Source organism: Squalius cephalus (genome assembly GCF_949319135.1).
Source record: "Squalius cephalus genome assembly, chromosome: 13".
In the NCBI taxonomy this organism is placed as follows: Eukaryota; Metazoa; Chordata; class Actinopteri; order Cypriniformes; family Leuciscidae; genus Squalius; species Squalius cephalus.
The window spans coordinates 9,288,368-9,306,823 of NC_137134.1; the positions used below are offsets into that span (position 1 = coordinate 9,288,368).

Here is an 18,456-nt window from a genome sequence, read left to right on the forward strand (position 1 = left end):
AATCAGATTGCTAGATCTGGTTAACATTGAGAGAACAGAACAGGATGGTTTTGCATATTTATCATATGGCCAGAATTTAAACAAAAAAATAAGGTCACATTCTTGTCACATTATGAGATGCCTATTGACAGCATGATTTGTTTTCATGTCACAATGTAAAAAGTGAACAGTTGGATCAACTTAAAAAAATTACTTCAATTGGTAACACCTAAAGAATTTAAGTTTTCTCAACTTAAATTATCACGTTTTACGTGATAAACGTGATAATTTAAGTTGAGAAAACTTAATTTCTTTAGGTGTTACCAATTGAAGTAATTTTTTTAAGTTGATCCAACTGTTCACTTTTTACAGTGATGCAGAACTTTAATAAACATAAATTGTCTTGCTATTGTTCCCCTTGAGGTTTTTAGTGATGTACTGTAGCTAATGCAATATTGTTATTGTGTTTTGGTGGCATCTTTTATGAGTCATACTATTTATTCAGACAATAATCCTACTTACTCATATTCAGCCCTTGATTGAAAGTTAATACATTGTGTTTCTATAGATCAGCCCTTGCTAATTGAGACATTGGTTTTGTGACCTTTATGTTTTTCCATGTGCGATGAGATTTGTTGTGTGGGTGAGGAAACAAAGACGTTTATTAAAATGGCAGAGATTAAGCCATACTTTTATTTGTGTATAGTACCATTCAAAAGTTTGTGTTCAATAAGATTTTTTTGGAAAGACTCTTCTGCTCGCCAAGGCTGCATTTATTTGTCATTTTTGATGCATCCTTGCTGAATAAAAGAACAAAATCTCACTGACCCCAAACTTTTTAAGTGTAATGCATGTAGTTTTTAATAAGTTCAGACAAACTTTATCTGGTGAATATTGTTGTGTCGTGCTATTGTTCTCTACAACAATAGTTTATTATTGAATACAATGACCTACTTAACATTTTTAAATGTGACTAAAGAGTCCATGTATGTTTGGGACACTATTTCTGTATCACAAAATACAGACAAAACAAAAGGTAATGCATTTGATTTCATTAAATTTAACAATACTTTTACAGCATTTATTAATTCATGTTATTTTCTACATAAATACATTTATAACATTTCAAGTTGGATACATTAACATCAATGTTTTATGAACTAACAACATGAATTAACAATGAACTGTCTCTTTATAAGTTAACATTAATCAACATGAGTAAAAGTTTTGTCCATTAATAGTTCATAATGCCTAATGCATAATAGTAGTTTTCAGATTATATTCAACAGGAATAAAATGCATGGCAGGATTTGATTTCTTATGAAATTGAAAAGTAAAGAAAGTTCATATTACAGGAAGGTTGTTTAACTCTTTCTCTGCCAGCGTTTACTAAGTTGCCAGCCAGCGCCAGCATTTTTGATCAAATTCATAAAAGTTTTATGGCCTCCCAGAATATTTTGTTGTATGATTATCTGAACATGCAATATATCTAAAGAAAGAACGGAGCATATATATGCCCTATAGAGAATGTTTTAGGCCTCGAGATTCTTTGCCAGAACAGGAGCTTAACATGTCAATAGTTCACCGACGAATTGTGTTTGTTTCCACACTTGCTGACATGTGTTTACGCTCCTCTGCCAAGTGCACCTTGCCTCTGACGTCCAGGGTAACAGTGTTTTATGTGCCGTAAAACAGTCTGATGCTGTGAAATGGTGTCCGATTACCTCTCACTCTTCTAGCCATGCACAGCTCTCGTCTGAACATTCCCTCTGCATTTGATCCCTGTCTCTCATTGTTAAAAGAGTGGGAAAAATAGGTCGCTTCACCTAGACGTGTGTGTTTTTTCCCTCTGTGTGTGTTTACAGAAGTAAATATGACATGGCAACTATTTGACAATTATTCACGTGTGATTTATAGTATTTTTATGTGTTCATTATACATTTTATATATTGTATGTGCTTTTGTTATTTTCTAAAAAAAATTATATTTTATACTTTATATAGGTTTATATTTAGGTTTAATGTAATTTTATTTAAATTTTAGTTTTAGTACTTAAACTTAATTCAGTAACTTTTTTCAAGTTCAGACAAACTTTTTTTTTGTGCTATCGTTCTCTACAATAATTACCACTTTTTGTTATATATTTCATATAACAATATTTTCTTATTTAATATAATTATAATCTTACATTTATGAATGTGGCTTAAGTACATATACAGTTTGGGCCATTATATCTGTATTACAGAATTATTTTACACATGAAATAATAAATAAGGTTCAGTTGGTTAACATTAGTTAATTAAACAAATAACAATGATAACAATGAACAATCATTTCACAACATTTATTAATGTCGGTTCATGTCAATGTCAGTGTTATTTTCTGTATTATTTATATAATATTATAGTATTTATTCATATTTTGAGTTGGCTCTTAATACATTTTGAATTAAAGTGTAATTTTAGTTTGTGTTAGTAATTTTAAATAGATTATTTTAAATATTAATATTAATATTTTTGTTAAATATTTCTATTAAGCTTTCATTTATGTGTATTTTAGTTTTAGTAATTTTAGCAATTAAACTTTTTTCAGTCAACATTTCCATAAGTTACTATTAGTAAATAGTATTTTTAGTAATAACAAAAATTACTAAAAAAATAATAAATTATTTAATAAACACAATTACTCAACCACCAATTGTTTTTTAGTAATTTATTTTTTTTGCATTATGTATTTAAATTTGACTGAGCAATTACCTCCCAAAATTGTTAAATTGACAGCCCTAAAAATACTTATTTTTCCCAGAATGCGTTGATTCCCTGTGTTGAATTTCCTCTGAGTTTGATGTGCAATTCAGTAAATTCCTCTTACTGAGTTTAAAATGCAGCCAAATCAATTAAAATTCAGTGAATTTAAAGAACGAGTTAAAGTTTTCAGTTGGTACAGTGTGAAATATTGACTGTCTAGAGCAGGGTTCCTCAAACGCGGTCCTGGAGGGCCGCTGTCCTGCAGAGTTTAGCTCCAACCCTGATCAAACACACCTGAGCAAGCTAATCAATGTCTTCAGGATCACTAGAAACTCACAGCTAGGTGTGTTTGATCAGGGTTGGACAGTGGCCCTCCAGGACCGAGTTTGAGGAACCCTGCTCTAGAGTAAGGCATGAACAGTGTGAAAACCACTCGCATCTAGTTTCATTTATTTCGTTTTTCTCTTGTATAATGACTATATAGTGGTAGTGGCAGGCCGACACATTTTAAACCGTTTCTGTCGTTCAGCAGGAAGGAAAACATGTCAGTATTCATCCAAATTGACAATACTCTGTACTCTACATTCTCTGAAGTGACTGTGGTATCCTGACCAGAGGTCACTTTTCTAACTCACTTGAAGTGCTTTGAAGTTCCCAGACTTATTTCCTCTCTGAGCCTTGTCCTAGATTTCAGTTTTCATGCAGACATGAGCTTAGAAAATCTGTTTTGCTCCAAAAAATAAAATAAAAAACAAACTAATGATACACTTGAGTGGTGGAGGAATATTGCAGGTTTTCTGAGTTTGTTGCTGCTGGCCTCCTGTTGGGAAATCAAATCCTACACATACTTGACAAATCTCCATCGGAGATACACCGCCAGTGAAATCCATTCCTGCACGGACTACACATTTAGCCGTCATAACAGTTATATTCACTTTAGGAAACATAAAGTCTGAATACTCAGGATGGAGTTATGGCATTTCTGACAGCATATTGAGCCAATTCTCGCTGCAATTACCTGACGTTTTTCAGGGCACTTTAGCTGTGAAGAGAGCTACAATTTTCACTCCCACCGCTAAAGAACGGCCTCCTCTCTCCACAAGCTCTCCAGCCGGCTTTAAAGGGAGCGGAGATTGACATTTCTTGGTGACCCAAAAGTCCAGAGAAGAATTACTTATTTACTTTCAAGAAGCCGCTAGCCTGGCTGTTACATAAGAGGATGAATGAGACCGATGAGACGGGCCAGCAGGGTTACTGTTGTACACTGAAGCTAAAAATAAGATATGAAAACTATTGATTGTAAAAACATTTTTATAAACTGAAATAAATTAACTGAACTGCAATAATATCATGATAAAAAAAAATTATATTCAGTGATGGTTGTAAAGCAAGTTGCGTGTTCACAATGTCAAAATTTGCTGTAAAATTTTGTAAATATATTAAAAAAATATGTAAAATACTTAGCACAATTACTCAACTACCAATGTTGTTATTAACTAAAACTTAAAAACAAAAACAAAAAAACGGTTAAAATTCTTTCATTAATTGAAATAAAACTCAAATGTACATAAATATTACATGAAAATCTTGAAATGTTGCCTTGGTAATTATCTGAAATAAGTTGAAGTACTATAATTCCTAAAACTCAAATACAAATAAAGCTCAATAAATAAATAAATTGACAAACACATAAAATGACTACAACTATTAAACAATTAAAAGAAAACTGAAAATATAAAAGCCTATTCAAAATATTAATAATAAAAATACATAAATATTAGCATACAAATAACACTAAACACTTTAGCACTTTGCAATTCATTGTTGAAACTACTTAAACTCAAAGTATATTGAAATGGAAAATGACCAAATTGGTGAGCAGTTTCTTCCTATGTAGTTTCTTTCACATGAACGAGAGAATGATTTTCTCTATGGTCTTGTTATAATTCTGCTGGATTTAAACACTGCTTCTCTTTCCACACTTGACCTATTTTCACAGAATCTGTGTGAGTATCAGTGTTGACAACTGACTGGTGAAGATATTTTTATGGTTACACGTCTGGCCCAACATTTGTTTGTTTGTTTGTTTGGTGCCTACGCAATAGTTACAGCCCTCTGTTAAACCAGTTCCAACATTAAAAGATAGAAGACAACAAAGATAGAGACAAAAGATAGATAGAAGAAAGATAGATAGAAGAAAGATAGAGACAACAGTCTGCTTGGATATGAATAATTCAGCATTTTTTTTTTTTTTTTTTTTTCTGGAAATGTCTTTTTTTTAGCATCCATCTCCTATAGGACAGCCATACATCTTAAATAAGCATCTCTGTGAAATATGATTTGCTGTATTGATATGAAGCGTCTGTAAACAAGCCTATAAATTAAATATATGAAATGTGACATTGGGTCACTGGGTTGATTTAGTTGGGAATTCAGTTCAGTTTATTAATATCTTGACATTATAACTATTCATAAAGAACATCCTGACTTTTGTGTAATTAAAAAAAAAAATTGTATTTCAGGAATAAAGTGAGTTTTGTAACACCAGTTTCGACAACATCAATGAAACATTCTCAATAATAATTATAATAATTCTAAAATGATCAGACTAAAATCAATGATTTTTCGGTAACACTTTACATTTCATTTGTTAACATTAGTTAATGTATTAACTAACATGAACTAACCGTGAGCAATGCATTTGTTACTGTATTTATTAATCTTTGTTAATGTTAGTTAATAAAAATACAGATGTTCATTGTTTGTTCATGTTAGTTCACTTTGCATTAACTTATGTTAACAAATGCAATTTTGATTTTAATAATGTATTAGTAAAGGTTGAAATTAACATGAAATTAACCGTGAGTAAGTGGATGAGTGGGTGATTGAATGAGCGGGTGAGTGAGTGAGTGAGTGAGTGAGTGAGTGAGTGAGTGAGTGAGTGAGTGAGTGAGTGAGTGAGTAGAGTGAGTGAGTGTGAGTGAGTGAGTGAGTGAGTGAGTGAGTGAGTGAGTGAGTGAGTGAGAGTGATTGAATGAGCGGGTGAATAAGCGAGCGAGTGAGTGAGTGAGTGAGTAGAGTGGGTGACTGAGTGAGTTGAGTGAGTGAGTGACTGAGTGAGTGACTGAGTGAGTGATTGAATGAGCAGGTGAGTAAGCGAGCGAGCGAGTGAGCGAGTGAGCGAGTGAGTGAGTGAGTAGAGTGGGTGAGTGAGAGTGATTGAATGAGCGGGTGAGTGAGTGAGTGAGTGATTGAATGAGCAGGTGAGTGAGTGAGTGAGTGAGTGAGTGAGTGAGTGAGTGAGTGAGTGAGAGTGATTGAATGAGCGGGTGAGTAAGCGAGCGAGTGAGCGAGTGAGTGAGTGAGTAGAGTGGGTGAGCGGGTGAGTGTGTGAGTGAGTGAGTGAGTGAGTGAGTGAGAGTGATTGAATGAGCGGGTGAGTGAGTGAGTGAGTGAGAGTGATTGAATGAGCAGGTGAGTGAGTGAGTGAGTGAGTGAGTGAGTGAGTGAGTGAGTGAGTGAGAGTGATTGAATGAGCGGGTGAGTAAGCGAGTGAGTGAGCGAGTGAGTGAGCGAGTGAGTGAGTGAGTAGAGTGGGTGAGTGAGTGAGCGGGTGAGTGAGTGACTGACTGAGTGAGTTGAGTGAGTGAGTGAGTGAGTGACTGAGTGAGTTGAGTGAGTGAGTGAGTGACTGAGTGAGTGAGTGAGTGAGTGATTGAATGAGCGGGTGAGTAAGCGAGCGAGTGAGTGAGTGAGTAGAGTGGGTGAGTGAGTGAGTGATTGACTGAGTGAGTGAGTGAGTGAGTAGAGTGGGTGAGTGAGTGAGTGACTGAGTGAGTGAGTAAGTAGAGTGAGTAAGTGAGCGAGTGAGTGAGTGAGTGATTGATTGAATGAGCGGGTGAGTAAGCGGGCGAGTGAGTGAGTGAGTGAGTGAGTGAGAGTGATTGAATGAGCAGGTGAGTGAGTGAGTGAGTGAGTGAGAGTGATTGAATGAGCGGGTGAGTGAGTGTGAGTGAGTGAGTGAGTGAGTGAGTGAGTGAGTGAGAGTGATTGAATGAGCAGGTGAGTGAGTGAGTGAGAGTGATTGAATGAGCGGATGAGTAAGCGGGCGAGTGAGTGAGTGAGTGGGTGATTGAATGAGCGGGTGAGTAAGCGAGTGAGTGAGTGAGTGAGTGAGAGTGATTGAATGAGCGGATGAGTAAGCGGGCGAGGGAGTGTGAGTGAGAGTGATTGAATGAGCGGGTGAGTGAGTGAGTGAGTGAGAGTGATTGATTGAATGAGCGGGTGAGTAAGCGGGCGAGTGAGTGAGTGAGTGGGTGATTGAATGAGCGGGTGAGTAAGCGAGTGAGTGAGTGAGTGAGTGAGAGTGATTGAATGAGCAGGTGAGTGAGTGAGTGAGAGTGATTGAATGAGCGGATGAGTAAGCGGGCGAGTGAGTGAGTGGGTGGATGAGTGGGTGATTGAATGAGCGGGTGAGTGAGTGAGTGAGTGAGTGTGAGTGATTGATTGAATGAGTGAGTGAGTGAGTGTGAGAGTGATTGAATGAGCGAGTGAGTGAGTGAGTGAGTGAGAGTGATTGAATGAGCGGATGAGTAAGCGGGCGAGTGAGTGAGTGAGTGAGTGAATGAGTGAGTGAGTGGGTGGATGAGTGGGTGATTGAATGAGCGGGTGAGTGAGTGAGTGAGTGAGTGTGAGTGAGAGTGATTGAATGAGCGGGTGAGTGAGTGAGTGAGTGAGTGAGTGAGTGAGTGAGTGAGTGAGTGAGTGAGTGAGTGAGTGAGTGAGTGAGTGAGTGAGAGTGATTGATTGAATGAGCGGGTGAGTGAGTGAGTGAGTGAGTGGGTGATTGAATGAGCGGGTGAGTGAGTGAGTGAGTGTGAGTGAGAGTGATTGAATGAGCGGGTGAGTGAGTGAGTGAGAGTGATTGAATGAGCGGATGAATAAGCGGGCGAGTGAGTGAGTGAGTGAGTGAGTGAGTGAGTGAGTGAGTGAGTGAGTGAGTGAGTGAGTGAGTGAGTGTGTGAGTGGGTGCTTGAATGAGCGGGTGAGTGAGTGAGTGTGAGTGAGAGTGATTGAATGAGCGGGTGAGTGAGTGAGAGTGATTGAATGAGCGGATGAGTAAGCGGGCGAGTGAGTGAGTGAGTGAAAGTGGTTGAATGAGTGAGTGAGTGAGTGAGTGAGTGAGTGAGAGTGATTGAGTGAGTGAGTGAGTGAGTGAATGGGTGAGTGGGTGAGTGGGTGAGTGAGTGAGTGAGGTGAATCAATGATTTAGTGGAGTAAGTGAGTGAATCAGTGAGTGAGTGAAATAATCAATGAGTGAGTGAATCAATGAGCGAGTTAATCAGTGAGTGAGAGTGAGTGAATCAATTAGTGAATGAGTGAGTGAGTATCATAGAAGCCTACATAGGACACGCAACCTTGACTGCAACCTGTCTTTTGAAAATCATATTTCATATGTTACAAAAACAGCCTTTTTCCACCTTAGAAACATTGCTAAGCTACGTAATATGCTATCTGTTTCTGATGCAGAAAAGTTCGAGACTAGATTACTGTAATGCTTTATTAGCTGGTTGTCCTGCATCCTCAATAAACAAGCTACAGTTAGTCCAAAATGCCGCCGCTAGAGTTCTTTCTAGATCAAGAAAATTTGACCATATAACACCAATTCTATCATCACTACATTGGTTACCTATAAAGTTCCGTATTAATTACAAGGTATTGCTACTGACTTATAAAGCCCTAAACGGCTTAGCTCCAGTTTATTTAACGGATCTTCTATCGCCCTATAATCCATCGCGCTCTTTAAGATCACTAAATTCGAGGCTTTTGGTCATACCTAGGATATCCAGATCATCCAAAGGAGGGAGATCATTTTCACATTTAGCTCCAAAACTCTGGAATAGCCTTCCTGATACTGTTCGTTGCTCAGACTCGCTCTCCCAGTTTAAAACTAGATTAAAGACGCATCTCTTCAGCCAGGCATTTATATAATATGTTTAATCTTACAGTTAAATCCGGTCTCTAGTTCATAAACGCCAGAGGAGAACTGGCCTCCGACTGAGCCTGGGTTCTCCCAAGGTTTTTTTTTCTCCATTAGGTCACCTGATGGAGTTTTTCGGTTCCTTGCCACTGTTGCCTTTGGCTTGCTCAGTTGGGGATACTTAATTTAATTAATGAATCAACAATACTATTGATCAGCATTACCAAACGTGGACGTTTTACACTAGAAACAAACACTGATGTACTATTTTATTTAATACTGTGAAGCTGCTTTGATACAATCTGCATTGTGAAAAGCGCTATATAAATAAAGTTGACTTGACTTGACTTGACACGCAGTTTGGAGAATGGAATGACATGGAATATTCAGGCATTTGGCAAATTCAATTATATATACACACACAATGGTTACATTATTAGATGCTACTGAAAGTTTCACAGATAATTTTCATAACTCAGTTAGATCCTTTTAACTGTATTTTCAATATACAACAGATTCTTGATATAATTATTCATCTTTTTTATAGAGCCATCCAGTCCTGTGACCAGTGTTTTCCAATGTATCCCTTCATGCCTATGATATATTGTCTCAATTTCATGAATTTTAAAGGTGTCCCACATATTGACCGGAAGGCTTTTTGTTCAAGGTCGTATGGCAGCATATCTAATCATACATAGAGCACTGAACGGTGCTGTACAGCATTCATGCCTCTTCAGCATATTCGCTCTGACTGGAGAGGGATATATGACCTGTGGCAATGAATAAATGGAGTCGCCAGTTCCTGCTGATCTCTGCAGGTTATACTTCCATTTACTGTAGCAATGGAGCTTTATAGGCAGGTTTCACAACACAACAATCTAAAATTACAGTTTTTACATGAGCATTCTTTAAAAGTGAGGTGTATACACATTCAAATTACTCTGTGCATATATTTATATCTATATAAATTATATTATTACATATATAAATTTCATATATTATCCAGATTTTTTTGTTTGTAATAACTTGTTCTTCCTCTGAATCAACTTCTCTCTTCAGTTGACGTTTAGGACAATTTAGGACTAAATTAAGCAAGTCATCGTGAAAAGGCAAAAACAACGCAAGAAGTGCTCAAAATGCGAAGTTCAGGCATTGTTCAGAGTAGCATAAGCCCGATAAAGGAGGATTAAAGGAAAAGGAAAGAAAGTTTTTTTGTATGAGTTTAAGTGCTCACGGAAAGAATGAGTTTTCAGTTGTCTGAAGTTGACTTGACTTTGGGATTGCTCCTTTCACACATACAGTCTTGGGTAATTTTACGGTAATTTACTGGCATTACTATGTGAAAGGGGCTAATGATAAAGATGTGAAAAATAATGTGTTTTTTGAACATTCAAGCATGAGAACCTATTCTAGTAGAGCCCAAAATCAAAATGACTTTATAAAAGGGCATAATAGCCTCTTTATGGTGCGGTCACATTAGCAAAATTTCTATTGTCAATAGTGTGGCAATATGAAGCACAGCTCACACTGATGTCACTTTCAAACCAAGCAGCTTTCTGTTGGTCAACACTGTGAATTTGCATGGCCAACTTGAACATGAGCGAAATCTGCGTAGGAAATATTCTTATTGGAATAACTGGATTTCACCTGCAAAATTTCACCGAACAGTTAATGTGACTGCACCTTAAGTCACACTGTCCCAACTTGGCGCTGACTGATTACTCTGTTAGTTTGCACCAACAGACTAGAATAACCGAACAAATTGAGCTCTTATCTGGCCACCGTGTACCAAAATGAACCAGGCCAGTCAAGGTCACTGTCTGCTCCTGCAAATTACCTTGGGATAGTGGATATCTTCCCTCATTACTCAGACACAAGATCTGAAGGTAATAGCTCAGAAGAGATGGACTTGGGAGGGAGTGAATGAGATTTTAAGGGGCTTGTATTTCCTTCATCTCAGCTTAGAGACCAAACAGAAACCCAATCATTCCCCTTGGAACAAAGTTTGACTTTGAGAAGGGAAGGATATTGGGGAAGACCAGAAATAAAAACAAAAGGCCCCGTTCATGTCAAAGAACCGCACGAAAAGCTGATGAAGAACCCGATAGCCCTGCTATCTGCGTAACTGAGCATATATCAATGGTTTACTTTCCAAAATTGCTTGTGTCAGTGCAGTGCCCTTTAAAATGAACTGAAGCTTTCTGACGCACGTTCAGTTTTTAATCAGTTTGGCTGGGTCGGACAGTTAAACTATTCATGTTAAAAGGATCCCAATAACTTTAACCTGTCCTCTGCGCCCTTGGCTTCCCTTCGCACAGGTCTGTCAGTCAAGTACTGTCCGTCTACAACATGCAATCATTGTTGAGGCCTCAAAGATTTGTGGAAGGGGGTTTGAGTACTAGAAAATATAGATTTGAATATAGATTGGTCAGCCATTATGTTTGAAATGAAAAGGTCTATACATTGGTTTTTAAATATTTTCATCATTTCATCTACCAAAAAGTGTCTAGCACCCATAGTTGTATATAACATATCGTCGCTGTTGGGTGGAAACCTTTTATCTCCATATATTGACTTTTTTCCCATAAATCATTGCTGTTAGGGTAAGGGTTAAGGTTAGAGCTTGCATTTGAGCTTGATTTTGGTAAAATGTTTTGATAATCTAATGACACAAGTGTCTGACCACAAATAAAGCCACAATATCAACTTAGACAAATACTTAGTTTTTTCCATATCCTGGAAAGTAGCATTTTTGGAGATACGAGTTTCCGCCTGACAGCGATGATATATTCCTATTTTTAAACCTGTTCCACTGCAGATTTTCCCTAAAATCATAGCTTGAAATGTGCAAAAAGTGTTAGTTTGGTTATTTTCCATCTGTCATTAAATTGCTGACTGACATTAAATAGTATCATCAAAGTAGTTAAATATCGGCTATAATAATTGATCTGGTCTATAATTGGTCAAATATTGCATTATTTAACAAGTTATCGCTCATAGCAGTTTTCTTCAATATTGTGCAGCCCTAGATGACAGTATGGCTGGTTGGCAGGGGTGGAGTCCTGGCTGCTCTTCTGTCATTGGTTTTCATCCGCACTCCCCATGAAATCAGTACAAAGAACTCAATTAACACTTGCAGCCATGTTCCTCTCCTTCCCAGCTGAGGAAAGCCTTGGGATGAAAGGGTCGAGATTACGGGAGTCTCGTGTGACTCCGGGCTAAATGATGGAAGGAGAATATTAATCTCCCTTTAGTGTGGCTGCTTTTGGAAATCTGTCTATTGGGAGTCATGAGACCAAATGACAGCAGTTGGCCTCATAGATTTTTGGATGAGATACAAATCTACTTTTATTAATTATTAATTGTTTGCCAAAGACCTAGTAATGCCCTAGCAACCACATAGCAACCAAATAACAACCAACTAGAACACCCTAACAATTTTGCCCAGAAAAGCACCACTCATAATTTATTTAGGAAGTGTAAAAAATGAATTTTGTGAAAACCTACTTTTCTAAGGTCTTAATTCAAGTTTGGTGCCACTTAAACACAATAACGTCTTAGAGAGATGTAGGTGTTTAATAAACATGGGTTCAGAGCATCAGATTTGATTTATTTTTTAAATTATCAATTTTATTATCAGTTGAATGTTCTATTCCCCAGTGTTACATACAAAAGTGAGTATGTCGGGGTCACCAAAAGCATCTTAAAACCCTGTCTTTGTACATGTGTGTTCTAGTTTGTTGGCATTTCTGAAGACTGTGTTCTCCCCGTGTTGAATTCATTATCTAGTGTGTCATACCCTTGGGATGAGTGGAGAATGTTTTTTGCAGCTTTGTTTGAAATGTCATGTATGTTGAATATGTGACGGCTTTAATGTGCAGGTACGCAGTGTCCTATGAATAAGTAAACAGCATTTGAATGCAAAATAAAAATAGAATATTTTTGCCTGCCAAACCCAAATCACACATTATATGTCAAAGCTGTTAGTCACTTTATTTTTTTATTTTTTTATATATTCATAAAGTTGGTTGTGTTGTGTTGTATGCTATAAATGTTTAGATATTTACAAATATTAATTTATTATATTTTGGGAAATAAATCACTGAAAATGATTTACACATATGCTCTTCCAGCCAATATATGCATAGTCAATGGCCACTTTATTAGGTACACCTTTCTAGTACTGGGTTGAACTGCCTTATTTCTTCGTTGCATAGATTCAACAAGGTGCTGGACACATTCTTCAGAGATTCTGGTTCATATTGACATGATAGCATCACGCAGTTGCTGCAGATTTGTCGGCTGCACATCCAGGATGCGAATCTCCCTTTTCAAGAAACCAGTTTGAGAAGATTTGTAATATGGTGCGTTATCCTGCTGGAAGTAGCTGCCAGAAGATGATACACTGTGGTCATAAAGGGGTGGACATGTTCAGCAACAATACTCAGGTAGACTGTGACGTTTAAACAGTGCTTAATTGATACTAAGGGGCTCAAAGTGTGCCAAGAAAGTATTCCCTACTCTATTACACCAGCAGCAGCCTGAACCGTTGATACAAGGCAGGGTGGATCCATGCGTTCATGATGTTTATACCAAATTCTGACCCGACCATCTGAATGTTGCTGCAGAAATCGAGACTCATCAGACCAGACAACGTTTTTTCAATCTTCTGAGCATTCAGAGATGCTCTTCTGCTTCAAGGTTGGACGTGTTGAGCGTTCAGAGATGCTCTTCTGCTTCAAGGATTGATGTGTTGAGCGTTCAGAGATGCTCTTCTGCTTCAAGGTTTGATGTGTTGAGCGTTCAGAGATGCTCTTCTGCTTCAAGGTTTGATGTGTTGAGCATTCAGAGATGCTCTTCTGCTTCAAGGTTGGACGTGTTGAGCGCTCAGAGATGCTCTTCTGCTTCAAGGTTTGATATGTTGAGTGTTCAGAGATGCTCTTCTGCTTCAAGGTTTGATGTGTTGAGCGTTCAGAGATGCTCTTCTGCTTCAAGGTTTGATGTGTTGAGCGTTCAGAGATGCTCTTATGCTTCAAGGTTGGACGTGTTGAGCGTTCAGAGATGCTCTTCTGCTTCAATGTTTGATGTGTTGAGCGTTCAGAGATGCTCTTCTGCTTCAAGGTTTGATGTGTTGAGCGTTCAGAGATGCTCTTCTGCTTCAATGTTTGATGTGTTAAGCGTTCAGAGATGCTCTTCTGCTTCAACGTTTGTGTTGAGCGTTCAGAGATGCTTTTCTGCTTCAAGATTTGATGTGTTGTTCGTTGAGATGCTCTTCTGCTTCAAGGTTTGATGTGTTGAGCGTTCAGAGATGCTCTTCTGCTTCAATGTTTGATGTGTTGAGCGTTCAGAGATGCTCTTCTGCTTCAAGGTTTGTCGTGTTGAGCGTTCAGAGATGCTCTTCTGCTTCAGTGTTTGATGTGTTGAGCGTTCAGAGATGCTCTTCTGCTTCAAGGTTGGACGTGTTGAGCGTTCAGAGATGCACTTCTGCTTCAAGGTTTGATGTGTTAAGCGTTCAGAGATGCTCTTCTGCTTCAAGGTTTGATGTGTTGAGCGTTCAGAGATGCACTTCTGCTTCAAGGTTTGATGTGTTAAGCGTTCAGAGATGCTCTTCTGCTTCAAGGTTTGATGTGTTGAGCGTTCAGAGATGCTCTTCTGCTTCAATGTTTGATGTGTTGAGCGTTCAGAGATGCTCTTCTGCTTCAAGGTTTGATGTGTTGAGCGTTCAGAGATGCTCTTCTGCTTCAGTGTTTGATGTGTTGAGCGTTCAGAGATGCTCTTCTGCTTCAAGGTTGGACGTGTTGAGCGTTCAGAGATGCTCTTCTGCTTCAATGTTTGATGTGTTGAGCGTTCAGAGATGCTCTTCTGCTTCAAGGTTTGATGTGTTGAGCGTTCAGAGATGCTCTTCTGCTTCAATGTTTGATGTGTTAAGCGTTCAGAGATGCTCTTCTGCTTCAACGTTTGTGTTGAGCGTTCAGAGATGCTCTTCTGCTTCAAGGTTGGACGTGTTGAGCGCTCAGAGATGCTCTTCTGCTTCAAGATTTGATGTGTTGAGTGTTCAGAGATGCTCTTCTGCTTCAGTGTTTGATGTGTTGAGTGTTCAGAGATGCTCTTCTGCTTCAAGGTTTGATGTGTTGAGCGTTCAGAGATGCTCTTCTGCTTCAGTGTTTGATGTGTTGAGCGTTCAGAGATGCTCTTCTGCTTCAAGGTTTGATGTGTTGAGCGTTCAGAGATGCTCTTATGCTTCAAGGTTGGACGTGTTGAGCGTTCAGAGATGCTCTTCTGCTTCAAGGTTTGATGTGTTGAGCGTTCAGAGATGCTCTTCTGCTTCAACGTTTGTGTTGAGCGTTCAGAGATGCTCTTCTGCTTCAAGGTTTGATGTGTTGAGCGTTCAGAGATGCTCTTCTGCTTCAATGTTTGATGTGTTGAGCGTTCAGAGATGCTCTTCTGCTTCAATGTTTGATGTGTTAAGCGTTCAGAGATGCTCTTCTGCTTCAACGTTTGTGTTGAGCGTTCAGAGATGCTCTTATGCTTCAAGGTTGGACGTGTTGAGCGTTCAGAGATGCTCTTCTGCTTCAAGGTTTGATGTGTTGAGCGTTCAGAGATGCTCTTCTGCTTCAATGTTTGATGTGTTGAGCGTTCAGAGATGCTCTTCTGCTTCAAGGTTTGTCGTGTTGAGCGTTCAGAGACGCTCTTCTGCTTCAAGGTTGGACGTGTTGAGCGTTCAGAGATGCTCTTCTGCTTCAAGGTTTGATGTGTTGAGCGTTCAGAGATGCACTTCTGCTTCAAGGTTTGATGTGTTAAGCGTTCAGAGATGCTCTTCTGCTTCAAGGTTTGATGTGTTGAGCGTTCAGAGATGCTCTTCTGCTTCAGTGTTTGATGTGTTGAGTGTTCAGAGATGCTCTTCTGCTTCAAGGTTGGACATGTTGAGTGTTCAGAGATACTCTTCTGCAGACCTCAGTTCGAATGAGTGGTTATTTTAGTTTCTGTTGCCTTTCTATCAGCTGAACCAGTCTGGTCATTCTCCTCTGACCTCTGAAATCCCTAGAGATGGTTGTGTGTGAAAATCCCAGTAAATCAACAGTTTCTGAAATACTCAGACCAGCCCGTCTGACACCAACAACCATTCCATGTTCAATGTCACTTAAATCACCTTTATTCTCCATTCTGATGCTCAGATTGAACTTCAGCAGATCATCTTGACTATGTCTAGATGCCTAAATGCATTGAGTTGCTGCCATGGAGACCACTGACACAATTACAAAATGCGCCATATGATCTTCATTAAAGTGGTTCATATGACTTCAACTAATCCCGAAATTAAGAAGAAATTCATGGATTTAGAACAATAAGTAGAGATGACAGATACATAGATATTTTGTGTGAAATATTCCTTTACCATGCTGTACTCGCTCCTGCCTCAACTGTGCAGTAATAAGGTTTATTAATGAGATGCTTGTATACTAATGAAGCTCCATTAGCCCATTTTAAGGGTTCAAGCTCTTTTCTCTAGCTAGTAATTACAAAAAAGTACATTCTGTGCAGGTGAAAATCTGTTCACTTGAATATGCATTAAGAAATCAAATGAGGTCTTTTGTAGCACAATAAATTATGGTTAATAGTAGTCCACTGGTGCATACTTGGAAGTTGGACACCATCTGGACACCTTTGGCATTCAGGGTGACCCAAAAATAAAAAATAAAAAGTGTTTGGCTGTTCACTGTAGGATAAGATATAACACATTTCGAACATATTTATAGATGAGTTTAGTATGTACATGATGATGATCAATTCAATATATGATTATTAAAATGCTATAAAACTATTTTAGCTGTTATAGTGCAAAATCAAAAATCACGAAAATAAAGTCTTTAAAGAATACTTTAAATATATAACATATCAACATAAAATTAATTCAGTCCAATGGCAAAACCCCTATTCACCCAGTCCTTAATGTCCTTCTTGATATCGTCTCTCTCCAGTTGGTTTTCTGAAGAGGATGATATTGATTCTGGAATGTCTTACAGGAAGTCAGCGCACAATAAATTTGCTTCTGAAATGTATTTAATCACAATGTTTCTCCTTCACAGCCACCTAGTGAGGACGATCTCTGCCCGATCTGCTATGCACACTCCATATCGGCCATCTTCAAGCCCTGCTCCCACAAATCCTGCAAGTGAGTAGTTGCCAGCACACCATCAACAGCTTCGTTTTTTCATTCATTCCTCCATTTAGGAGATTAACACCATGCTGTTAAATGCCTCTATTCATTACTTTCAGTATATGTAGCATAAATACAGCCTGAAATACTAGCGCTGTTTTGATGGTCTCAACGCGCCATTGAAGATATCATAAGTGTGATTTTATGCATCAAAACTGTGCTCTCAAAATTGAATCAGTTTCCTTTGGTGGTTTGTGTTGGGGTTGTGAAGCGTATCACGGATAACATGCGCTGTGACGTGACTCAGCACTCTTTAAATGATTAAATGTCACTCTCTTTTTATTTCAGGGCCTGTATCAATCAGCACTTGATGAATAACAAGGACTGCTTCTTCTGCAAGGCCACTATCACTGGAGTGGATGATTACACCAAACCAGCCAGCTCTTAGTATGCCCTTCACACACACACACACACGCACACACATTCGGTGTTCAAACATTGACATTATGTACACTTTCCCCAAAGACTTCACATATTCAGGTTGGACCCACAGAACATCAGGTCTATGTACGGTCACCCTACAGTCTGTGCTGGCGTATCTTAACAGCTTTGTCCTCTGATGAATGGAACGAGGCCTTGAAAGGCTGTAGTTCTTCCATGTGTCTTTGTGATGAACGAATGAGATCTTGTTTAGAGCCGCACGCTCGCGGTGCTTCTGAAGGAAGCTGACGGAGAGGAAAACTGCTGGAAAACATCGAATCTCTCGCCACTGTCCTGTCTCGTTTCTTCTCAGCTCATGTTCTCAGCTTAATCTCCTTTTGTCTGAACTCTTTCTGTCTCCTCTTGTCACTTGCCATCTTCATGTTTCATCTCATCTCCCAAATTCTCATATCACCTTTTAGTCTCGTCCCACCACGTTTGGTCTCATCTAATCTTCTCTCCTCTCCTTTAGTATCTGATCATCTTCTCGTCTCTTTTCATCTCCTCTCCTTTTCTGTCTTTCCATCTCATCTACTTTAGCCTCCGTTTTTCCTCATGTTCTCGCTTCATCTCGTCTCATTTTGTCTCTACTCATCTTCAATTTTCATCTTATCTCTTCTGTTCTCCCATCTTTAGTTTCGCCTAGTCTTTTCTTTTCCTTTGTTTGTCTCTTCTCTTTGTCTTTTGTTTCTTACATTTAGTCTCTGCTTTTCTCATTTCAACTTTTCTTCTATCCTCTCATCTGTCCAATTTCAGTTTCCTATTTACAAAAAAAAAATTCTCACGTTTTTCTCGTTTGTCTTCTCATATTTTTTTCACATATTTACATCTTAATATCCGTTTCAACCCTTTCCTCTTCTCTATTCTCCTATTACTTTTATCTCATCTTGTCTCCTTTTATTCAATGTTTTTTCTCGTCTTTTTGTCTTGCCTCATCTTCTCTCGTTTAGTCTCTGCTCATCTTCTCATCTATTTTCATCTCTTCTTTTTAGTCTCTTCTCCTTTTTTCATGTTTTCTCATCATGTCTAGTTTAATGTTGTCTTGTGTCTTTTCTCATCTTGTCCTTTCTCAACTTCATTTATCTTTCATCTCCTCTTCTCTCATCTTGTAT

The 18,456-nt window shown here is 38.4% G+C and overlaps 1 protein-coding gene across 3 annotated transcripts in view; it reads left to right on the forward strand.

The window, feature by feature from the left end:
* The window catches only part of rnf123 (ring finger protein 123), a 148,193-nt gene extending 130,033 nt beyond the window's left edge, over window positions 1–18,160 (forward strand). For all 3 annotated transcript variants that reach the window (XM_079889891.1, XM_079889892.1, XM_079889893.1), the window contains exons 38-39: window positions 16,794–16,879; window positions 17,213–18,160. In XM_079889891.1, the coding sequence (XP_079746017.1) occupies window positions 16,794–16,879; window positions 17,213–17,312 (186 nt within the window). In that variant the 3' untranslated portion in view covers window positions 17,313–18,160. The remainder of the gene's footprint in view (window positions 1–16,793; window positions 16,880–17,212) is intronic.
* The last annotated feature ends 296 nt before the right edge of the window (window positions 18,161–18,456 follow it).